The sequence below is a fragment of the Neodothiora populina genome, assembly GCF_041146345.1.
Source record: "Neodothiora populina strain CPC 39397 chromosome Unknown canker_contig_12, whole genome shotgun sequence".
Taxonomy (NCBI): Eukaryota; Fungi; Ascomycota; class Dothideomycetes; order Dothideales; family Dothioraceae; genus Neodothiora; species Neodothiora populina.
The window spans coordinates 1863552-1886590 of NW_027191404.1; the positions used below are offsets into that span (position 1 = coordinate 1863552).

General features: G+C 52.1%; 11 protein-coding genes across 13 annotated transcripts; 5 read left to right on the forward strand and 6 right to left on the reverse strand.

Annotated features, from left to right (window-relative positions):
• Window positions 1-605: 605 nt before the first annotated feature.
• On the reverse strand, window positions 606-2774 carry AAFC00_001303 (uncharacterized protein; the record flags this gene model as incomplete). Its single annotated transcript, XM_069340477.1, has 1 exon — window positions 606-2774. One exon carries the CDS (start codon window positions 2772-2774, stop codon window positions 606-608), a length of 2169 nt encoding a protein of 722 aa, XP_069203945.1.
• Window positions 2775-3612: 838 nt separating this feature from the next.
• AAFC00_001304 (uncharacterized protein) lies at window positions 3613-4056 on the reverse strand (the record flags this gene model as incomplete). Its single annotated transcript, XM_069347909.1, has 2 exons — window positions 3613-3914; window positions 3966-4056. The coding sequence occupies 2 exons, from the start codon at window positions 4054-4056 to the stop codon at window positions 3613-3615; spliced, it is 393 nt and encodes a 130-aa protein (XP_069203946.1).
• Window positions 4057-4160: 104 nt separating this feature from the next.
• AAFC00_001305 (uncharacterized protein) lies at window positions 4161-4963 on the reverse strand (the record flags this gene model as incomplete). Its single annotated transcript, XM_069340478.1, has 3 exons — window positions 4161-4312; window positions 4362-4611; window positions 4673-4963. 3 exons carry the CDS (start codon window positions 4961-4963, stop codon window positions 4161-4163), a joined length of 693 nt encoding a protein of 230 aa, XP_069203947.1.
• Window positions 4964-5644: 681 nt separating this feature from the next.
• On the forward strand, window positions 5645-7487 carry AAFC00_001306 (uncharacterized protein; the record flags this gene model as incomplete). The annotated part of the gene is made up of 7 exons (XM_069340479.1): window positions 5645-5669; window positions 5788-5828; window positions 5930-5956; window positions 6021-6096; window positions 6182-6712; window positions 6777-7200; window positions 7259-7487. The coding sequence occupies 7 exons, from the start codon at window positions 5645-5647 to the stop codon at window positions 7485-7487; spliced, it is 1353 nt and encodes a 450-aa protein (XP_069203948.1).
• Window positions 7488-8627: 1140 nt separating this feature from the next.
• AAFC00_001307 (uncharacterized protein) lies at window positions 8628-10095 on the forward strand (the record flags this gene model as incomplete). 2 transcript variants are annotated; one of them, XM_069340480.1, is made up of 5 exons in its annotated part: window positions 8628-8680; window positions 8752-8772; window positions 8844-9051; window positions 9114-9422; window positions 9490-10095. In XM_069340480.1, the coding sequence occupies 5 exons, from the start codon at window positions 8628-8630 to the stop codon at window positions 10093-10095; spliced, it is 1197 nt and encodes a 398-aa protein (XP_069203949.1). The 2 variants fall into 2 exon arrangements, with proteins under 2 accessions (XP_069203949.1, XP_069203950.1); XM_069340481.1 differs by having other exon boundaries at window positions 9493-10095.
• A 623-nt stretch (window positions 10096-10718) lies between these two features.
• Window positions 10719-11676, forward strand: AAFC00_001308 (uncharacterized protein; the record flags this gene model as incomplete). 2 transcript variants are annotated; one of them, XM_069340482.1, is made up of 5 exons in its annotated part: window positions 10719-10729; window positions 10898-11021; window positions 11087-11134; window positions 11204-11431; window positions 11482-11676. In XM_069340482.1, the coding sequence occupies 5 exons, from the start codon at window positions 10719-10721 to the stop codon at window positions 11674-11676; spliced, it is 606 nt and encodes a 201-aa protein (XP_069203951.1). The 2 variants fall into 2 exon arrangements, with proteins under 2 accessions (XP_069203951.1, XP_069203952.1); XM_069347910.1 differs by lacking the exon at window positions 10719-10729 and having other exon boundaries at window positions 10812-11021.
• Window positions 11677-12938: 1262 nt separating this feature from the next.
• On the reverse strand, window positions 12939-14356 carry AAFC00_001309 (uncharacterized protein; the record flags this gene model as incomplete). The annotated part of the gene is made up of 2 exons (XM_069340483.1): window positions 12939-14091; window positions 14241-14356. The coding sequence occupies 2 exons, from the start codon at window positions 14354-14356 to the stop codon at window positions 12939-12941; spliced, it is 1269 nt and encodes a 422-aa protein (XP_069203953.1).
• A 356-nt stretch (window positions 14357-14712) lies between these two features.
• On the forward strand, window positions 14713-16176 carry AAFC00_001310 (uncharacterized protein; the record flags this gene model as incomplete). The annotated part of the gene is made up of 3 exons (XM_069340484.1): window positions 14713-14811; window positions 14863-15685; window positions 15737-16176. 3 exons carry the CDS (start codon window positions 14713-14715, stop codon window positions 16174-16176), a joined length of 1362 nt encoding a protein of 453 aa, XP_069203954.1.
• A 633-nt stretch (window positions 16177-16809) lies between these two features.
• Window positions 16810-18060, forward strand: AAFC00_001311 (uncharacterized protein; the record flags this gene model as incomplete). Its single annotated transcript, XM_069340486.1, has 5 exons — window positions 16810-16872; window positions 16970-17130; window positions 17199-17318; window positions 17426-17660; window positions 17749-18060. 5 exons carry the CDS (start codon window positions 16810-16812, stop codon window positions 18058-18060), a joined length of 891 nt encoding a protein of 296 aa, XP_069203955.1.
• A 446-nt stretch (window positions 18061-18506) lies between these two features.
• On the reverse strand, window positions 18507-19879 carry AAFC00_001312 (uncharacterized protein; the record flags this gene model as incomplete). The annotated part of the gene is made up of 4 exons (XM_069340487.1): window positions 18507-19234; window positions 19335-19431; window positions 19501-19544; window positions 19789-19879. 4 exons carry the CDS (start codon window positions 19877-19879, stop codon window positions 18507-18509), a joined length of 960 nt encoding a protein of 319 aa, XP_069203956.1.
• Window positions 19880-21040: 1161 nt separating this feature from the next.
• On the reverse strand, window positions 21041-22824 carry AAFC00_001313 (uncharacterized protein; the record flags this gene model as incomplete). Its single annotated transcript, XM_069340488.1, has 7 exons — window positions 21041-21229; window positions 21292-22148; window positions 22220-22280; window positions 22342-22389; window positions 22442-22526; window positions 22591-22655; window positions 22723-22824. The coding sequence occupies 7 exons, from the start codon at window positions 22822-22824 to the stop codon at window positions 21041-21043; spliced, it is 1407 nt and encodes a 468-aa protein (XP_069203957.1).
• Window positions 22825-23039: the final 215 nt, after the last annotated feature.

The following is a 23039-nucleotide window of genomic DNA, read 5'->3' on the forward strand; positions in this document are numbered from 1 at the left end:
AGGACACCGAAGGGCTATCCTCGAAAGGGTCCCTCCGACTTCGAAACAAACACACGTCTCCAGTATTTGTAATCGCATTCTCTCACACTCTCACAGTACAGCACTTCGCAAGCTCTACCAGAAATAATAAAAGCATCCGACCCTTGAAAAGCGCGCTAAGGCTGATCTGACGGGCACTAAAATCTGCTCACGATTCATGGCTTTCCCCAGATATTACTGTATCTCGCAATCCAGAATATTCGGGGATTGGCTTGCGAGCAATAATCATATCACAAAGCTTCGAAGGAGCATTAATTCGGAAGTCATTGCATCCGAGCCCGGTAGCAGAGGTCATGGTTTCTCGCGGAGACATGGCGGATTTCACTTTTGATCTGTGTGGATAGATGGTACTAACAATGGCACTAATGGCGTGCTTCCAGCTTCTTAGCATTTGCAACATAAATCTGCGACTGATCTATGCTGCGATTTGCGACCATATATGGCATATCCTAGCTTGGTGGCATCGGTACCGAATCTCTGCGCACGCGTTCCTGATGTCCTGTATCAACAGCCTTGCAAGGCGCATGGCTGTACACCGCTGTGCAGTGTATCTTCAATCTCATCAATCAAGACATGACAGCGACCGGGGCTATATTTTCCTTCGTGCTAGCCCGACAACTGCGACATCGCCATCCGGGCTTTCGTTTCGACAGCCCCATGCATTGAAGATGAAATTCACTACGAGGGCAGTTGATGTTGGCACAATAGATGATCGCTCTGGCTACGGTGCAAGGCTTGCCGCATATACATAGGCCAACGCGTAGGCGGGACGGCTGGGGCGCTCCAGCAGCCCTTTTCTTGCTTTCGCTTGTAGCACTGTTACGAGGACCTTGCGGTGCTCTTGCCTGCTCTGTAATTCTTGTATCTTGAAATGTACCATCTGAATGAAGCAGGGTGTCTTCAGACAATAGATTCAGCATGACCACACATTTGTTCTTCCATTCCGATGAGATTTGACCACCGAGTTCCAAATGATGCAGCTTGGTCTCGAAAGCTGCACGCATGTCTGGTCGACAGAGAACATTGGCACGCTTGCGAATGAAGCGCACGATTGCGTGAGGCAGGTAGCGATCTCCGAGGGGAACCTCCGACTTCATGTGTGCATTATACATCAGCATGATGCGCCTGGCAGCGGTAGATCCGAGTGACATAGGTCGATTGGCAATTCGCCGATCGAGCCAGGAGTCGTCGATGTCGTCGTCGCTCTCCTCGAGCATCTCGTCGGGCTCAACGTATCTTTTTGATGATGCCCGGAAGAATGTCACACCTGGAACGTCTGGTACTTTGAAAGCCTTTCTGCGCTTCACTGGCAGATCTGGGACATGAAGGGTCAGCTCGGCCACATCGATCGGCATAGGAGTCGTGGACGCGTCTGGTGTTGGGTATAAGTCAGCGGCGCTAGCATCATCCTGCGAGGGCTCTGGACTCGGCTTTTTCGGCACTAGCGACGTGGTCTTGACCCATGATCTATTTCCCTCATCCAGATATTTTCTCATATCAAAGGGATTTGTCGGTGCGATCCATTCGAATTCTTGCTCATCCAAGAACTGGTCCTGCTTCTGCTCGGCTGAAGGATCCGCAACGTCAATCTTAATGACCTTCTGGATCATGCCATCCGTCTGCGGAACCCCATGCATGACAGTGTAATGAAAATGTTCATGATGTGTGAGATAGTGAAAGCGTAGATGGTCGAACGATGACAGAGGATAGGTGGATTGGCAGAAAGTGCATCTGAAACCGCGCTCGGTCTTGCTTCTCATCTGAGAGGTGTCGCCCGTGTAAATATAGTTGATTGAATATCCTGGTTCGATCCCTGTAGTCGACTCTGACTTGTCGTCCACTTCCATGCTTGATTCATTGTTAACAGGATCTGTTGCTCCATGGACTCGCTGTAGTGCACTCAGGACTGGTAAGGACCAGAAAAAGTCCGCTCGGAGTCTCCATTTCTCGAGAGGCTGACGGTCACGACCTCTGCAAAACGACACGTTCATAAGGTAGTCGACATCAGGACAGTCTGGCAGCTTCTTCCACGTCGCACATAGCTCGAGGTGGTTTAATTGTGGGCGGGAAGTGTCATCGCCGTCCCTGATTTCGGCTTCGAACTCCTCAGCGTGCTCTATTTTGTCGAAGGTATATGTGAGCTCAAGCACGTTAGCCGCGAAATCGCCATCCTTCCGCTTCCTGCCCGCATAGAACTTGTCCGCGTCGAAATGGAATGGGGCATCAATATACGACTCGAACCTCACTTGGCCCTCAATGTCGATTATTCTTGTCAATTTGCCATCATGTGTTCTCTGGTAAGGCATGAATTCTTCACTTCGCTCGGTTGAATAGATCCTACAATTCACCGAGCAAGGAAACACTGTTCTTCCAGGCACTGGTAGCCATTTCGGATCTGGAACTTCAACAACCCCCTCGGCTGCATAGCTAACGTCTCTCCTCTCCAAGGCTTTCGGTAGGACTTCTAGACGTATAGGAGCTGATTGCTCAATGGCTTTCTCGAGCTGCCCCTCGTCCGGCGCGTTGAAGGTCGATCGCCGCCTCCGTCGCGTTCCCGATGCTGGAAGCGAAGGTCTCCGGGAACCTTCCGTGGTTATTTCCTGCAGATAGCTTGCATGGCTGTCAAGGGCTTGTCGAATATTCCTTTGCAAGAACGAGACGCGCCCATTGTCGCGGATGGACTTGTAGAGCGATATTGAGTCGGCGTAGCGTCGGAAATCATCCGGTGAGTTCATGTTATCCAAAGACCCCGTTGTCTTATTCAAGTGAGTTACAATCGCTCAGCGATGATGAAACATGCATGTAGTTCTCACTGCTGACAGAGCCTCAAATTCATGGTTGCACTTGATTTTGATCTTTCAAGACAACCGACACATTAGAATTAGACTCCTTGCGACAGCAGCACTATAACCATGACGTCTGGCAGGCCGCCGTCTTACGTGTGATGTCTCTATCGTAAGATATAAAGTCAATACCTCGCAGATGTTTTGCCGTGTAGACGCACACTACCCATGGGAATCACCTGCACTACGATCTCGACTGTATACACGTTGAATAGTCCTAGGTAAGGTAAGCGACGCGTAGTGAACGCGACATGAATATGTGGTCTGTGCACAAAAATATTTTGACCAAATACAGTACAGCACCAACAGTATTGCACTAGGCAAGGTACGCTGTATAATGCAGTAAATCCATTCCTTATCATGGTCTCTATGATCCGAACTAAGGACGAATCACATATCATGCGCGAGTGTTTGACTAGGATGACTTGTTTCATGATGTAGTATATTGGAATATTTCAGCTAGTTTTGACTGTACTAGTGAAATATATGGAAGCATAGAAAGTGCTGCACTTCTTCTGTACTGTCAAAGGAGATAGGCACTCGATCACTAGTCGTCGCCACAAGCCCTGAATCGAAAGGACGAGAAGCCACATCTGTATGATACGTTCTGAGTACTCTTATGCCTGGACTTTCCCACCCTCATGATCGATACAAACCATCAGAGGATAAGTTGTCTACATGAGTTACGCTTGTTGCGTCGTGAATCGTATATACAGTCCAGTGAGAATACTCAGCTTGCGCCCGTATCGATTGATCGTCTCAATTGGTAAACAGTCTCAGGCGTCAAGGGAGGGGCAATGCCCTGTCGTGTCATGTGCTGGTAATTCGCCATGACGAAGTTCATCAGATCGATCGGCTGGAAACAGCGAAGTATTTGCAGATTGATTTCTGGTGGAAATGGCAGAAGCTGAAAGTGTGTCGGTATTCTCGTTTGTCTCACGAGATAGGAGATCCGGGCCGACGACAGCGTCGGCGCCAGGCCGTATGCACGAAGAAGCGGATAATTCGCGAAGACAAAGTTGATGAAAGCGTCTGTACCAAGGTTAGCACGGTGTGCGAAAGGGTACGACATGATTCAGCTACCTGGAGGCAACATATCAACAATGTCAAGAACTAACTCGGCAGGTAAGGTGTAGAAGGGATGGAGAAACACCTGTACGTCAGGTCCGCTCATGTTCTCATCTGCCAGATCACGATGGTAATGGCAAGATGAGACTTTGTAGAACACGCCTAAGACAGCGCTGTCGGGGGCGTATCGATGCACAAGCAGAAATGGTCTCACTCGATGTGCTTCTTGCGCTGAGAGACGCCTTCCAAGATTCTCCAGATGTATTGGGATATGAGCGAAGCGCCTACGGCTAGTACGGCTATATAGCCTGCCGTAGGTAGGAGTGATTGGGGGAAGATGTTGAAAAGATAGGGATCCAAGACTAGCGAGAGATTAGTCGGTGACCAGTCATTATCGTCCGAGTATCTTACTGATATCGACTTTCACGGGAGGAGGGTTCTGCATCAATTGTTGATCGGCAGCGTAAAAGTCGGCAGCAGACCAGACACGAAGGAGCAGAGCTGATTGCGTGGTAGCGGAATCTTGCACGGCCGGATCCGAGGCTCTGCTCAGTAGATCCTCTTGACGGTCTTCTACGTATGCGGCGAGATCTTGCAGCAGAGACGGAGTCTCAAGAACATGAATGATACTATATGTCTCTAGCCAGAATTCGGTAGGTGACTAAGAATGCATCAGCGGAGCATCAAAGAAGAGCATCGGGCAGGGAATGCAACAAACTTACAGTAGCAGGCCAGCATACGCGGACTTCGTACCGTTGCCCTTCCTGTAGTGATTGAAGTAGATACCACGATTGTGGACCACGGGGGTTCTCATCGGTAGGAAAGGCTACGGGTAGCAGAACTTGCTGAACAAGGTGCGTCGGAGTGATTGTATCAAGTGACAGATCTAGCAGGCCAGGACGGGCATCTCCCAGAGTGATATTCCGGGGAGCAGTGAAGATGACTTTCTCTGTGTTTGCTGTGGCGGATGCTGACAAGAAAGCAATGGCTAGCAGACATGTGCGTAGAAGCATCATCGACAGGTGTGTTGGTTCATCAGATCAAGAAGGTTGCTCTTCACGTAAATCACATGCTTGACCAGGTGGTGGGAGTTGAAGATTGAGGTTGGACTGGAAGAATTAGAACCAGTGAGGATTACTTGTACCACACGGCGGACAACAAGGTATCTAGACTGGCGATCATGCAAGGGACATACAGAAGTGATGGACAGACTTGCGGCACATGAGAATTGAAGACTACAGTCGTGTGCTTGTGCACGGTATTACTGTACAGTATACTAAGATACTGTAGTATCTAGAGTGCAGCAAGGTAAGGTAGGTAGGCTTGCTTGGCGTTGGTCTATTATGATTAGCCGGCCTGGCCCTAGCCTTATTGTTGTTGTGAAGTGGAGGGGCAAAGCGAGAGCAAAGCAGCTGTGCAGCACAGAAATCAGACAATCAAACAATCAAACAATCAAACAATCAAACAGGGGCAAGCGCAGACAACGCCAAGAGCGCGAGCACAGGCCGTCTAAACAACAGGCCCACACTTGCAAACAACAAGCGTGAAGCCCATCTTCGCTCCCTTCCTTGACCCAGCAGAGACCGTTTCGATTCGACAATCAGGCCGACCTGTTACCACCGACTCTCTAATTGATCCGTCTTCTCCTTCTCTTCTATTACAGAAAGCATATCTCGGTTCCAGGTCCATTCAAGATGCGTGAAGTCATTAGTTTGAACGGTATGTTAACCTGTCCACGGCCATGTTGATGTGTGCTCGACGCGCTTGACCGCTGCCGTCCCCCTTCATGCGCAATCATTTGTTGACAGCATCGAATGCTGACATTTCACGCGTACAGTCGGTCAGGCCGGTTGCCAGATCGCCAACTCGTGCTGGGAGGTGAGCAATACCACATGGAAAAGAGCTTGACCAGCGGCAGTCTGCTATCCTGCTGCCTCGGGGAAAGCTTTAAGGGGCTAGACTGACATTTCGAGCTATAGCTCTACTGCCTCGAGCACGGCATCCAGGTAAGTCAATGGCAACCCTCTGTCATATATGATCCAGTAATTCTCTTCTGACACGACCCCACAGCCCGATGGATACCTCACCGAGGAGCGCAAGAACGCAGACGATGACCATGGATTCTCCACTTTCTTCTCCGAGACTGGTACGATGACCCCAGGCCGACTCATCCATCCATCCCCTTTCGCTCACTGTCTCTCGCCTTGCTAACCTGCTGTGCCAACCATCAGGCAACGGCAAGTACGTGCCCCGCACCATCTACGCCGATCTCGAGCCCAACGTCGTCGACGAGGTCCGCACCGGTGCCTACCGCAGCCTTTTCCACCCCGAGCAGATGATCACTGGCAAGGAGGATGCCTCAAACAACTATGCTCGTGGCCACTACACCGTCGGCAAGGAGCTCATCGACCAGGTCCTTGACAAGGTCCGGAGAGTCGCAGACAACTGCTCCGGTCTCCAGGGGTTCCTCGTCTTCCACTCCTTCGGTGGTGGTACCGGTTCTGGATTCGGTGCCCTTCTCATGGAGCGCCTCTCCGTCGACTACGGCAAGAAGAGCAAGCTTGAGTTCTGTGTCTACCCTGCTCCTCAGGTCGCCACCTCCGTCGTCGAGCCTTACAACTCCATCCTCACCACCCACACCACCCTCGAGCACTCCGACTGCTCCTTCATGGTCGACAACGAGGCCATCTACGACATCTGCCGCCGCAACCTCGGCATCGAGAGACCCAACTACGAGAACTTGAACAGACTCATCGCCCAGGGTATGTACTGATCCCGGCCCTGGACGGCTTGACAAGCATGTTACTGTACTGACAATTTCCGCAGTCGTCTCTTCCATCACTGCATCTCTCCGTTTCGATGGTTCCCTCAACGTCGATCTCAACGAGTTCCAGACCAACCTCGTGCCTTACCCCCGTATCCACTTCCCTCTCGTCGCATACGCTCCCGTTGTGTCAGCCGCCAAGTCTGCACACGAGGCCAACTCGGTCCAGGAGATCACCATGTCGTGCTTCGAGCCTAACAACCAGATGGTCAAGTGTGACCCCCGCAACGGCAAGTACATGGCCACTTGCCTGCTCTACCGCGGTGACGTCGTCCCCAAGGACGTCCACAGCGCCGTCGCCACCCTCAAGACCAAGCGTACCATCCAATTCGTCGACTGGTGCCCTACTGGTTTCAAGATTGGTATCTGCTACCAGCCTCCCCAGAACGTGCCCAACGGAGATCTCGCCAAGGTCAACCGTGCCGTGTAAGTCTTTGATTGTCGTACCGAAAGTCTTTGGAACACTGCTAATTCTCTGGTCCAGCTGCATGCTCTCAAACACCACCGCCATCGCCGAGGCATGGTCTGCTCTTAGTCACAAGTTCGACCTCATGTACTCCAAGCGCGCTTTCGTCCACTGGTATGTTGGTGAGGGTATGGAGGAGGGTGAGTTCTCTGAGGCTCGCGAGGACCTTGCTGCCCTCGAGCGCGACTACGAGGAGGTCGCCGCCGACTCGGTCGAGGGCGAGGAGGGCATCGAGGCCGAGTACTAAGCGGTCTGAGGCGTATTGGCCGATTCGGGGCCGGGCAGTGGCTGCCGCCTTTTCGTATTGTCTTCTGAACGTCACAGCGGTCTTGAGGACCTTTTCTTCTCCCAAGACTTGTCAGACCATTAGAGCCGACCGCTCATGCCGAAATGCTTGTGTCTTTGATGAGCGTTCCAAAGCTATGCTTTTTATTGGGGAGTAATTCAAACGTGTTTTTGTTCTTGTTCAATATTTCTACGACACTGCGGGTTTTCCACTTGTGAGAGCATGTTTTGAGTCATGTTTCGAGAAGTAAGAGTTGCTCGTAGTGGCACGCTTTGTAGTATATTTTGATGTAAAGCACTGCACTGCGAGAGTGTCGTGTAGACGTGACCGTTTGAAGAACGGCGACTACCACCTCCTGAAACTCGAGGACACTACAAACACTCGTTGCCCCAATGAGACGCATCCTTGAGAGTTGTACAACGGCAATCCACGCACAGCTGCGGTACGTACCCGCATAGTCCCAGCTACTGTACCTTACCTTACTGTGTGGTGAGGCACTGCACGAGGTGTGCTACGGTAGGGTATGGTACGGTATCACAGCCTGATCAACCCGAGTTGAAGAGTAAGGTAAGTGTGGGCCGCCGACTTTGTTGCCCGAGTCAGCGCGGGCAACACCCGTACACGTATATAGTACACGGTGACAGCAGCGCCAGCGAGAAGGCGATACGTCACTGCACGAGTGGGCTTTTGTGATGGCGCAGCGACATGACCTGAAGCAGCAAAGCCACAACGTGAGGCATCGGTGAAAGCAGGTGACTAAAAGCACTAACGGTATGGTCGTCTTTGGATATCAACTGTTACAAGTACTCGGTGAAGGGTCCCAGCTCCTTGGTCTCTAGTTCTTTGTTCTTTTTCTTAATCACATGTAACTGTACACCACATCTTCTCTCGAGGAATATTGTACCTCACCGCACGCTCAGCCTCCTTCTTCCCCCCACTCCAACAAAGCTGACGGCACTGCTATTTCGCCGTTCACTGCGTGAATCCGCCGAGCACTCTCTTCTACCTTCGGTCTCGGGCTCATTCGTATACCTGACAAGCTCAAATCACAACCGCCCAAGAGCAGAGAGTCCTGTCTTGTACTGATCTCGAAGCGCAATAATGGAACCAGACGCAGGACCGGACAAGTCACCCCCTAGCCTGCCAACAGGATGGTACGCCTCCTTGAAACCACTCCCCAAAATTATACTTATTCAGCGGCTTGGCATTGACGCATCGGATTCAGGATAGCACAGTGGGATGCAAGGTATGACGATGCCTCTTGTCACCACAAACGGCCCGTCAAGGTTCCAACTGACCAACATCTCTCTCCTCAAGTTCACGTAAATACTACTTTGTCCAGATCAGCACCGGAGTGTCAACTTGGGAAACCCCTACAGAGCCAGCACCCACAGTCCCAACCCCGGGAAGTACACCAGCACAGCCTCAAGGACCTTTTGCGACGCCAATGTCGGGCAATCACAACCAAGACGAGGGCACGAGAGGCATGAACGGTGATGGTCAGGAAGGCGAGCGTGGACTCGGTGTAAGCTTATTCTCTGAGAGTTGTCTGTTGTGGACAGAGAGCGGCTAACAAACGCGATGCAGAGCATGGCCCTGAACGCCATGATGAGCGGCAACAAGCCCCAACAGCAAGGTCATCAATCCGGACTTGCTGGCCTGGCCTCGAGTTTCCTCGGCGGCGGTTCCAGCCATGGCAACAGCTCGGGTTCACACAACAGCAGCGGTGGCGGCGGCGGCGGCGGTGGCGGTCTTGTCGGCCAGCTCGCCGGTAGCCTCCTGGGGGGAGGATCACACAACAAGCCGCAACACCAGCAGCAATCGACAACCTCCTCGTCCGGCTCTGGTGGCCTGGGTGGCATGGTCGGCAGTCTTTTGGGCGGCGGACACGGCTCGGTCAGTCAAAAAGCAAAAATGGCGAACGTCAACGTCTAGCGGCCACTCGAGCTAACACATGCTATAGCAGGGCCAGCACCAGCAATCAGGATATGGCTACAGCTCTAACGGCGGACAGAGTCAGGGAGGCACCTACACGGGACAGCCACCCCCATCGTCTTATTCCGGAGCGCAAGCTCAACACTCGTCAACACACACGGCACACTCGACGCCTAGCTCGTACGGTCCATCAAGCGGTGCTTATAACCCTCAGTATGGCGCGCACCAGCAACCAAGCCCTTCATACGGTTCCACACCGGCGGGGGGATACGGCGGTCAGTCGACCCATACACCAGGCGGATACGGCCAACACGACCAATACTCCCAGCATCAACACAACCAGTACGGCAGCCCTTCACACGCACCCGTGCAAGACCAGTACAGCCAAAACCAGCACGGGGCCTATCCCGGTGGTCAGGGACCCCCAAGTGGTCACGCAGGAGGTTATGGTCAATACCCTTCACCACCTGGCATGGGCGCGCATGGCGGCTCGCAATACGGACAACCTCCATCATTCGGCGGTCCCCCACAAGACCAATACAATCAGCACCAACACAATCAATATGGTGGAGCATCGCATCACGGCGCAGGCGGTGGCGGTGGCTACAATGGACCTCCTCCGGCATGGCGCTGAGCGCGTTGGTCTGAATACAGACGTGGCACGAGAAATCCGAATAGAACGTGGATGGGAACTGCGGTTGCAGGGCGGGGTTCATATGTTATCTACTCTTATTGCATATAGCGCGCGTGTGGATTGAATGCAGCACCTGGTCAGGATACCTTATGCACTTGCAGTTTGTAACTTCTAAACTCGAGCCTTTTTTCCCCTGTGATTCTCGGTATGTATCGCAGATATACACCTCTACCTTCTTTATCGCATACATTCCTGATCAAGTGTCTCACTTCAGAGACCAGGACAGTTAGCTTGAAGGATGGTCGAGCAGCAGACCAAGTCACGTGCGAGATTTTGCCAAGGCGGTGTAGGTGACCCTGAGCCAACTGGGCGGGCCCCCGTCGTCACCTGCGGACTGCACCTGAGGAACCACGTTGAAAGACAACACGCTGATATCCAATCCACCCATTTCTGTCCATCGCTGCTGGCTTCTTATCTCTGCCCAGTGATTCCGCCTCTTCATCTCGTCTCTTCTTCACAATCTCTGCCCTTCCTCTGATCATCGTCGAGTAACAGAAGCTCTCTGCAACCTTCGATACCGCTCCAATACACAATCGGCGCAGGTCGACCTTCACATATCCAAGATGAACCCAGAGTAGTATGTGCATCGATAATGCATTGTGCACGAGGAGCCGTTGTCGATAGCAGTGCTGACAGGGACCTTTGCAGAGTCATACATGTCTACACGGGACACTTTTTCCCATTACAAGGACCCCTATACAAGTCGGAATGATGAAACTCACACAACATGCCTGTTATACAGATACGACTACCTCTTCAAGCTGTTGCTGATCGGTGACTCCGGTGTCGGGAAGTCATGTCTTTTGCTGCGATTCGCCGATGACACCTACACTGAATCTTACATTTCCACCATTGGTGTCGACTTTGTAGGTCCATTCGCCTTCTTATCCGGCCAATCAGGCACCAGCCGCGCTGACACAGATCTCCCTAGAAAATCAGAACTATCGAGCTCGACGGTAAGACGGTGAAGCTTCAAATTGTAAGTCGTTGGCATGATTGTTGTTTCACGGATCATGGCTGATTCGGGTGTCGTCGTGAAAAAAAATAGTGGGATACCGCCGGACAAGAGCGCTTCCGTACCATCACCTCATCCTACTACCGTGGAGCTCACGGCATCTGCGTCGTCTACGATGTCACCGATATGGACAGTTTCAACAATGTCAAGCAGTGGCTGCAGGAAATTGACCGCTACGCAACCGAGGGCGTCAACAAGCTTCTGGTCGGCAACAAGAGCGATATGACGGACAAGAAGGTCGTCGAGTACACTGTGGCGAAGGTATCTGGGTCTCGCGTGCTAGCTGTGATACATTCGACTGACAAACACAGGAATTCGCCGATTCCCTCGGCATTCCATTCCTCGAGACCTCGGCCAAGAACGCCTCCAATGTCGAGCAAGCTTTCTTGACCATGGCCCGCCAAATCAAGGAGCGCATGGGCAACACCACTGTCAACAACAAACCCACCGTCAACGTAGGACAGGGACAGAGCGTCAACCAGGGCAGCGCAGGCGGCTGCTGTTAAGAGACAAGAGAGAGAAAGAGATTGAGCGCGCTGCAACGCAAAACCACAAGAGATTCCCCCTAATCAACCAACCAACCGACCCCCTTCCGTTCCGAGCCTTGTTTTTTTTCCTCCTCCCAACCTCTTTGGCTCCTTTTATTTCCCGTTTTCTGGTCCTTTTTCCATTTCCTTTTCATTCCGACTCTTTATAGCAGAAAGGCGGGTTAATGATGCGAAATCCGTTTGTTTTTGCTCGCATGGATTGGAGACGAAAACGCCACTTCATAAGGGGAGGTTTTTGTTGTCCATTCGACTACTCTATGCATGCATGGCAAACGTGTTGTTGAGAAATCCAATGGGCTGGGGGGGTTTTTGGTGGCAAAGAGAGACGAGAGAGAAACCGAACCGAACCGAACCCTTAGTCCATTCCGAAGACCAAATGAAATTCTGCATCTTCCTCCACATTTGATCGATATATGAATTTGATCTATGTATGTTTGGTGTTGGCGCTCATAGCCAAGTTCTTGCTCCCGTGGCCTTGAATCTTGCCTTGCTTTACATTACTTCACCTTGGCCTGCTTTGCAGTACCCTGCCTTGCCCTGCCTACTCTATCCATGAACATAGATATGTACACGAGTACGGATACACGCGTATCGATCGACTCCTTCAAAGTCAAGGAAAGACGAGTGTCTTCTATCCTGCTCTGAGAGCCACTCATGCTCTCGGTACACGTGCTCTGAGAGACCAGATAGAAGGCAGAAAATAATCAAAGAACAAAGCGTCGAGGAACTTGGCAGAGTTGTGAACACTGCAATTATGATCCGAGTTCGATCTTTGATTGAGACTTTTGCTGGATTTCATGTTATGTTATCGATTGCATGGTACCTTTGATGTTTGTTCCGTTGTTGTGGAATACTCGGTTGGAGAAAAATAGGCAGAAAAAAAAAGAAGAAAAAAGAGAAGCGTGGTCGTCATGGCTGTTGAAAAGTGGTATAATGCCATGCTGCTGCCTGCTCATGCTTCTTCATAGTACTCCTGCCCCCATGCTGATGCGCCTGCTCGTTCTTATATATATCCCATCCGTGGTTTGAACAAAAATCAGAAGACGCCCGATCGATGCAACCGTTTCCCCCTTCGCATAACGCCCTGTCCATATCCCATACCCATTGTCCATTGCCATTACGCCGTCGCCGTCCCAAATGCAAAGCTCCACAACCCGAGATGACTACCTAAGCTCATCGGATTGCAAACCGTTAGTAATGGTCCTTTCTCCTTGTCTCCCTCATACAGCCAGATCTTCGTCGAACAGAGGCTCTGCTTCTTCATCGTCTTCTGATTCGCGCACCTCCCAACACAGCAGTTTCCAGTTCAGCTCTGGACGCCAAAACAGCCCGTAGCCGAGTCCGTCGTCAGCCACCATGGCACCGGTCTTGGGCATGCGCTGACCGAAAATGCAACGGGCGAAGCGCGAGTGGAGAATGGCCATGGAACACATCATGCACGGCTCGTGTGTAAGGTAAACCTCTAGTTCGACACAGAGGTAGCCATTTGCAACGATGTTGTCTTGCTCAAAGGCATTGCTCTCGAGTGGAGTCAGAGGATAGTCTAGTAGTGCCTCGGGGACACTCTTGGGCGCATCTGGTGCAGGCGCTTTCGCAGGCTTGTTCAGGTCCAGAGCAGCCATATTATCGTCCAGCTCTTCGGGCTTCTTGGCCGCGATTCGGACTCGCTTGCGGGCGACCATTCCGATTGCACGCATGACGGCGTGAGACATGACATTCGGATGGACATAATCGGCGCCGTTTGGTGCTTTATACCTGGCATCTCCAGCCACAGCGACGATTTCGGGCGCCTTGCCGGCAGGGCGCTCAATAATTATACATCCCATCTGTTCTCCGCATCCTATGGCTTTGGTCTCGGCAGCAACTCGCTTAGCAAGACCCATAGCACGAGGGATATTATCGCTGGCTTTGAGCTCTTCTTCGGCTTTACTGACAATCGAAGGATGAGGTCCGAAAGGATTGGTCTTGCGATACATGGTGGGCCAGTATTTCTGAGACCAGAGTTCCGACTGCTCGGGAGAAGTAGGCGCCAGCAAGGGAACTTCGACCTCCCTCAGGACGAGAGGATAGGTAGCCTCCCAGAACGGAGAGACTTCTTCCAGCAGTTTGCTCAGCTGAGGTTTGTCGATGAATCGTGTAGGACAGATGAGCATGTGAAGCGTCGCGGGTCCACTATTCCTGCGACGGCGGTTTGATCTCGACCTTGAAGACGCCGTTGTCTGGGGAGCGTCGCCATTGTTTCCTCCAGTACTTGGACTTCGAGACTGGGAGCGTTCTGGAAGCAGATGGGCAGGCAGAAAGCGAGCCTTTGCAAAGCGACGAAGATGCTGGAGGTCAATTGAGTCCTGGTCCTTGATGTTCTCCTTGAGGAAACTGCGCATCACGTGTTAGCGAACCTGCATTTCACCTCTCGATTTAATGTTCCATCTTCTCTGCATCTTGTTGGTAGCGATACGAAATCCACATTGCGCCAGAAAGATGAAGTGGAAAAGAAGAAGACCGATCAATCCAGAGATACATACTTCAGCGCATGGTTGGCCGCCTTCGCTGGGAGTTCGAGCGTCCACACTTGGATAGTATCCGTTTGCGCACGATTCTCTGCCCTCGTCTTCAGATGGAGTAAGCCCGCGGGCGGCATCGTTGCATGGGATGGATGATTGTCATGGGGTGATGGGACCGAAGTCTTCTCACCCCGAGGAGAACGAGATCTGCCTCTGCTTTCCATTATTGCATGCTTTGGTCTCGCAGAAGGAAGTTGCTCGGTCGGTCTCTGTGTTGCGACTTCCCCAAGTAAAGAAACAACGATGATGCATCCGTCAGGTACAAATGTTTACATCAAAAAAGTTATAATTATGCACAATTTACCGTCTGCCTGCTTTAACCCCACGTTCCGGCGCGCATAAGTCCCTTGGCGTGCATCAAGCGCGTAGCATCGCATTCGCCAGGACCCTGACATTCGTTTTGTATATCAACAATGTCCTCTTCGCGATCGCAATGGGTTTACCAGTTTCTGCGATTGGCAGCTCAATGAACCTTGGCGAGAAATGGCCCTGTAGAGACTCTCAGATCCGTCGAGTATCGGCTCTGCTTTCTGTATGTTGAATTCCTGTCTTGCAATAAAGGCTACGGACTGATCAGACCAAGCCCACTTTGCCCAGTCCTCCGACTGTAGTCTGCCATGGCCCAGAAGCTACCGGCAAGACTGGTTTGTTGAGTGCATATCTTCAAGGCTCGGGTATAAAACATGCACGCATCTCGTGTGTGGAGTGCATCACTGGTCGTTATCTTCTCGAACGCACTCTGGCAGCATGTAGCGATGCTGTTCATTCGTCCCAAGATGCAAATTCAGAAAGCACGGTGCCAACGAAATGTGAAAGTATAAGCTCGCTGGCGAGCGCTTTGGAGCAGCTGTTCGACGGTCTAGATAAATTCGTCCTTGTTCTAGATGGCATCGACGAGCAGAGGGAGGCCCCTCCTACCATGCTACCTGCCTTGACTCGTCTGGGCATGATGATACCGGCACTCACAATTGTCCTGGTAGTCACACATCCACATCCGCGACTTCTGCATTCTCCTGGGCTGCCTCACGTGTACTTTTCGTCCTACAATCGAGAGGAGTCTGTGCAGATTCTTGCTATTGAGCCACGCAAGATCTTCCTGGAACCTCCGTCCATGGAGAGGTATACAGAGGAGCAGCAAGCAGAAGACGATGTCTGGGTCTGGACGCGTTTCTGTGCTGCCGTATGGGACTCACTCGCCGGTGGAGCGGCTCGAGATCTCGTGAGCTTCAGATCAATTGCAGACAAGCTATGGCGACCTTTTGTGCAGCCCATTGTCGATGGCAACTACGGTACCAGAGACTTCAGTAAGCTGCTAGTCTCGCAACGGAGGCTCTTCCAAAGCGAGAACGTACTGCTCGACAATGTCATTGAAGACTCGGTCGACGATGATGCAACCATTCAGGACGGTATGTTGACTATAGTTCTGACAAAAAAATGCTTGCCACTGACACACTTAGCTACACATGAACTACCACTGTGCTCAAAATGGCTTCTTTGCGCCGCCTATTTGGCTTCGTTCAATCCTGCCCGTCAGGACCCCGTTCACTTTATGAAGATGAGTGAACGGAAACGAAGAAAGAGGGGCGGCGGTACGGCTGTGCGAAGGGAAAGCAAAGCAAGGAAAATCCCTCGTCACTTGTTGTCAGCCACTCCCTTCCCAATCGACCGTCTGTTTGCGATTCTACATGCAATATTACCGCACGACCTTATACCGACTATCGATGTCTACACTCAACTTGCCACTCTGAACTCGCTGCGATTACTTCTCCGGACTGCAATCATCGGCGGCAATATACTTGAACCGGGAGGCAAGTGGAAGGTCAACTTCGGGCGTGATTATGTGGTGAAGCTGGCTAGGGATGTTGGACTAGATCTTCTGGATTACGAGGCTGAGTAGAGCACCTCGAGCCCTTGATAGATAGAGCATGGCTTATGAACATTAATATTATGAACGATCAACGCAAGCAATCAAACGGAGAAACATCAGGAGTATTGACCAGACCCAATGGACAGGGTCACTATGCAAGCGTCGCGAGATATGACGTGCGACGGATAAGGGTAACAGAACACATCCGAAAGCCACCTTGATGAAGCTGTTGGTGCACAAGCTCCAGCTGCACAGGTGGAACGAATGCATGCTCTCCTCACAAGCCATGCTCGTATGACAGAAGTGAATCTCGATACCTGACAAGCATCAAGTCACCTAGTAACACGGAAGATCTGTGAATGCTCCAATTGCGAGCTGTGAAATTGAGAAGATGTGCTCGTATTGGCCCGACAGAGAAACATCACTAAGCACACAATGCAGCTGTGCCCCGCCAATCCTGCCGTATCGTGACCATCAATTTGCACTACAGAGTGGTCCATGGTCCCGCTTCTCGAACCCCCACCTTTGTGTTTGTCATCAGTGAAAAGAACACCCTTGCCTTGTCAAGTCTTGTTCTTGTTCTCCTGTCACAGAAAGTTCCTTGAGCTTTCATCCTAGATATCACATTTATCGAATAGTCGAACAAAGCAAAAGAAAGCAATCATGGCAAACATCCACACCCCGATTCCCAACCTCAAGCTGAGAGATGGCAACTCGATTCCTATGGTACGGAGTCACTTATGCTGCCAATTCATACCCGAGACCTACCTATGCAAGGCTCTTCTGGATAGTCAGTGACTGACAAGTAATCAATGTGAAACAGCTGGGTTACGGTACCGGCACCGCATGGTACAAGACTGGCGACGAGAGCCAGATCGACCAAACATGCATTGACGCCACCAAGATGGCCGTGGGACTCGGCTACCACCTCCTCGATGGAGCAGAGGTGTACAAGACCGAGCCCGAGCTAGGCACTGCTATCAAGTACGAACCCTCTTCCGGATTGGGATGTTTAATGTTGTTGCAAGGGATCTCGGACTGACTTGTCATAGGGAGTGCGGCGTCGATCGCTCGAAGCTGTTCGTCACTACCAAAGTCATGCTCAACATGAGTGATATCAAAGGGTCGTTGCAGTCGAGCTTGAAGAAGCTACAGCTCGACTATGTCGATCTGTGAGTTCCATTAATCCTTCGTCTCCCTGATCAAGCAACAGCAACAACCGCTGCAGCAGCCATATATATCCGCACATGTACAAGACTAACCAAACACCACCTAAAAGCTACCTGATCCACTCCCCATTCTTCGCCACGACCCCAGCCGAGCACCAAAAGGCATGGAAGGAAATGGAAGAGATCAAAGCCGCGGGTCTGGCCAAGTCGATCGGCGTGTCCAACTACCTGCCCGAAGACCTCAAGTCGATTCTCGCCACGGCACAGGACCCGCCAGCGATCAACCAGATCGAGTTCCACGCCTACCTACAGCATCCCGACTTGCTCAAGTTCCACAAGGAGAACGTAAGTGGTTCCCTGTCCATACTAACAGCTGAACCCCAACATCAAAAGAAAGAAAAGAAAAGAATACTGACGATGAACAAACACGCAGAACATCGCAACTCAAGCCTACTCGCCCCTGACACCCATAACCAAGGGCTCGCCCGGCCCCGTCGACGACTACCTCGCCGCGCTGAGCAAGAAGTATGCCGTGAGCCCCGGCGAGATCCTGCTGCGCTGGTGCGTGGACCAGGACGTGGCCGTCGTGACGACAAGCAGCAAGGAGCAGCGTCTGAGCGACTACCTGCGCGCCATGACGTTCAAGCTGACGCCCAAGGAAATCAGCGAGATCAACGAGCTGGGCTCGCAGAAGCATTATCGCCAGTACTGGACTGACAAGTATGATGCTAGCGATAGACGCTAGATTGTTCTTTTCTTCATATGCGAGAAGAGAAAGGAGAGAGTTGGGGGAATGTAAAAGCCAGACCTACTCTTTTGCTAGGGTACGAAGTCAAAATGAAACACATATTACTTGGCTCCTGGTCAAGACAAGACATACATATGAATCGTCAACAAAGGGTGATGAAACGCAACCTCGAACATAAGCTGTATATTCTGATTCTCTTCTTTCCTCTGCTTTCTCTCTCTCTCTCTCTCTCTATCTCTCTCTCTCTCTCTCTCTCTCTCTCTCTCTCTCTCTCTCTCTCTCTCTCTCTCTCTCTCTCTCTCTCTAAAAAGGGGTCATCATGAGGACGTTATATATAAGCTCCCAGCATGCCGCTGCGCCTTAGTATCAATCAAAGATAACAAAAACAAAGCGAGACAAAAAGTAAAGCACACAAACGCCTGACCTGAACCCCCCTTGGCCCTTTAATGCTTAGCGGTGACCTTCTCGCCAGTGGCCTTCTCGACCCACTCCTTGGCGATGTCACCGAGGGCAACCATGCAGACCGTCTGCCAAACCCCCAACCCAATGCGGGGAGTGACACCCCTGTAAAGACCCTTGACTCCGTTGTTTTGATAAATGTACTTGAAAGCCGAGCTCACAGTCATGTTCTTGGGACGGTTGGGGTCGACCGTCTTGCTCTGCATCTCGACGCGAACGACCTCGATGGGCTGGTTCCAAGCAGACAGTCCACCACCGAGAGCAGATGCTGTGATCTTCTCCACGACGCTGAGGCTCTCGCCGTGCTCCTTGTTGGTCATCCTACGGATGCCAGTCTCGGCGACACGGGAGAGACCGAAGCGGGAACCCCAGTTGGTGACCTGACGGACAGCAACGGCGTTGACACCCTTGTTGATGCCACGGATGCCCTCCTTGCGGTAGATGTCCATGAAGGTCGCCATGGTGCCTGGAGGCTTGATCCCCGCTGCCGCCACCTTGTGTTTGGTGATCTCGACCGTCTTCATGCAGGTGCAGAAGCCCATCGTCGCGTAAGCCTGGGCGAGGCCGCCGACCATACCGCCAGTGATTCCACTGACGAAGTTGGGTGCGCCAGCCGCGCGGGCGTAGAACTCGGCTTCGGATGCGACGAAGAGGAGAACGGCTCCCTTGGTGGAGGCTTCGATCCAAGCCCAGGGGATGAGACCTTGGTAGACTGCGTAGATTGCTAAAGTCAGTTCCAGGGCACTTCACAGGCGGCTCATGCTCTCGCTCGTCGAGGTCGAGACACGGGATATACGGTAGAAGTTACTTACAGCCAAGGGCACCACCACGACCCCAAATGCGGGAGATGGCACCAGCCATACCGTCGCTACGGTTGGCTGCCATGGTCGTTTTGACGACCTCAAGAGGCTACGTTACACGGTCAGTACAACTGCGAAAGTGGCTTTGCAACAGAGACAATCATGAGATGTTGCTTACCTGACCAAGAGTAGTGACCTCGAACAAGTTCAAGCCAGCGCCCACTGTGAAGCTCGAGTCAGCAAACGTAGCCACTATAGTATTCATGCGCCAAAGAGGACCACTGTGTCTCTGAAGTGATCCCGCTCGTATAATTGAGCGCGTGACCGTACATGTTCTCTCCTTTTGACACGCAACTACCGTGCTTGTCGCGTGCCTTCCCCATTGTGTGGGAGCGACGCACGCATACAAGTTTCTCCCTATCTTTCTACCCTCGCTATATGCCAGAAACAAACAGAAGACGCTTACACAAAAGGTTGCTGAACTTGACAGGCTTCTTCTCGAGCTTAGGGGGACTCGCGGTTCCAGCCATAGCGGCGGCAGGCGTGGTGGTGCTCATGCTTCTTACAGTGGTGGTAACGGGGAAAAGGCCTGACCAAGGCAATAGGGCGCTTCTTCGCTGGGGATAGAAGGCAAGGAAGGCTCTCGAGGGAGTTGTACTAACAGTGTTGGGAGAGAGAGAAGAGAGAAGGGGGAAAGATGGTTGGAAGGATTCTTGTAGAGAAGCAGGGGAAACCAGCTGGTCAGTAATAAATGGTAAGAGGTAAATGGCTAAACGCGAGGGTAGGGTGCAGTTAGGGTGAGCTCGGAGGCCGTTGAGCACGGCTGCGTTTGCTGAGAGCTTTCCCCGGACAATTGAATTGTAGGTTCATTTCCATGTTTTTTTGTTGGATTCCTACCGTACCTCTTTAATTACGTGTCTAGGTTGTCCTTGTACAGTACATGGATCTTCATAGTTCAGTCATTGAATGTCCGAAGACCTCGAGTGTATAATTAGACACGTGTAGCAAAGTCTGAAAGGCATACAGTGAGGAATGGAAGGGACAGATCGAATGACAACATTCACGGTTACGGCAGGAGCTCATTGCTACCACCAAACAGTCGTTCCCTCGGACTTCCCACCCGAGTCATTCAATATCCGATCGGACTCGTGCTGACCACACATCTTACCCGTATCGGGGAAATAAGAGTCTAGTCTCTTTCTCGCCGACTCTGACCCTGAGGCACAATAAAGTGGTACAGTAAAGTGCCTACTGCACATCACTGTAATGTCAGCTCAGCAAGGTAAGGGTATTGCGAACGGACCGTGCATACACACAAGAAGCCGACCGAGGGAACGTCCGAGAACTGGGGGCTTTTGTTGTCCAAAATTGGAGAACAGCGAACCATCATCTCGTTGGGGATCCGACGTCTTGTATGACCTGCCACACTTCCGGCAGACCAAGTCCTCATCTGCATAATTTCTGAAACCGGGTAAGGCTGGTTACCTGCCTTAGGCAACCGCGGGCGCTCGACTTCTAGTAGGACCATAATTCACTCTCATCAAAACATCACAAATGCACAAGACACAGTAACCGCGAATTTTCAGGTGAAGAGTCTCGTAACATTGATCACTCCCAAGCCTGGGGCATGGTATTGCAAAAACGACGCCGCTGCCCTTAATGTACAAATGAAGAGCCCCCCGAATCCTGCGCCTCTACACATTTTAACATCGACTGATTTACAACTTGGCTCCAACAATCTTGGCCCAGGCCTCGGTGGAGAAGGACTTAGGGCGCTCGATGGGGGCACCGACGGCGCGGTCAATGATGAGCTGGGGAAGCACACCAATGGCACGGGACACACCGAAGAGGACGGTGTAGAAGTTCTGTTCCGTGAGGCCGTAGTATTGGAGGAGGACACCGGAGTGCTGTTTGGTCTTTTGTTAGCCTGCCTTTCTCGTGATAAGTTTGCATTACTGATTATACGTACGGCGTCGACATTGGGGTAGGGGTTCTTGGTCTTTCCGTGCTCGGTAAGAACGCCAGGGGCGATCTTATAGACCTGGCTGACGAGCTTGAACATGGGGTCGTCAGGAAGGTGACGCTGAGCGAACTCGCGCTGGGAGATGTAGCGAGGGTCGGTCTTGCGGAGGACGGCGTGGCCGTAACCGGGAACGACACGACCAGCCTTGAGGGTGGACCAAAGGTAGGACTTGATGTTCTCGTCGCTGAGGTCAGAGCCGACCTCGGCCTTCATCTCCTGGAGCCACTTAAGCACCTCCTGGTTGGCAAGACCGTGAAGAGGACCGGCGAGACCGTTGAGACCGGCAGCGAGCGAAAGGAAAGGCGAGCTGAGGGCGGAACCGACAAGGTGAGTAGTGTGGGCAGAGACGTTGCCACCCTCGTGGTCGGTGTGGATGGTGAGGTAGAGTCTCATGAGCTCAACGAAGTCGCTGTTCTCGGAGAAACCGAGCTGGTTGGCCAAGTTCCATGAGTAGTCCTTGTCCTTCTGGACAGCGGGGACCTTGCCGTCCTTAAAGACGTTGCGGTAGATGCGAGCGGCAATGGTGGGAAGCTTTGCAATGAGGTCCATGGAGTCCTCGAAAGTGTGCTCCCAGTACTCGGCCTTCTTCATGCCCTTGGCGTAAGCCTTAGCGAAGGCAGACTCGTGCTCAAGAGCGGTGACGGCAAGAGAGAATTGAGCCATAGGGTGGAGGTCGGTGGGGCAGCGGTCGATGAGCTCCTCAACGAATTTGGGGAGGTCGGAGCGGGCAGCCCACTCAGCGGAGAGGTCGCGGACCTGCTGCTCGGAGGGAACCTCACCAGTGAGGAGAAGCCAGAAGAGACCTAAAGCAGGAGTCAGTCTCTGTCAATCGTGATTTCGCTGTGTCCGGATCTTGATGGGTGTCTTGTCTTACCCTCAGGAAGAGGCTCCTCACCACCAGGGGCCTTGGGAAGGACCTGCTGGCACTCGGGGATCTGTGAGGTTGTAAGTCAAAGCTGTTCGCCTCGAATAGTTGTCAGTTCTGTGAATGCTTACGGTCTTGCCACGGAAACGGATACCCTCCTCAGCATCGAGGACTGAACCCTGTTTTTATGTGAGCGCGGATCTCAACGCATCGGACCCAGTGTGCGCATACCTCCCAGACAAGGGACTTGATACCACGGGCACCACCGTAGACCTGGTCAAGAGTGACCTCGCCGACGACCGTGGAGCCGTAGTCCCTGTGATGCAAATGTAAGCTGCATGTTTCACCTTTTTCGTCACAGCAATAGAGGCACGACTGACTTGCGGAGCTTCTTGATCTTCTCAACCTCGCGGGGGATCTGAGCAGCGAAGGTCTCCTTGAGCGACTATATTACAAGCATTGTAAGTAAGTGACCATAAACATTGGCAAAGGCGCGCGCCGATGTCACTTACGGCAGACTTGGAAGAGTATGCACGGGCAGCCTGCTTGAGCGAGGCCGAGGCGTTCATTGACGCGCGCAGCGCAGAGCTGCTGACTCTAAGAGAAGAGGCCATTGTGTGTAATGGAAAGGTATGAAGATGAATGGGAGGAGGGAAAGTGGGTATGTGGAGATGGGAGAGAAGAAGGGAATAACAAGGTGGAAAAAGCAGAAGAGAGAGAGACCGAGAGCGATACGGAGCTTCAGTGCTTGTTGCTTCGACGCTACGCTATCCACACTTCCACACACACACACACACACACACACAAGACTCGCTCTCTCTCTCTCTTC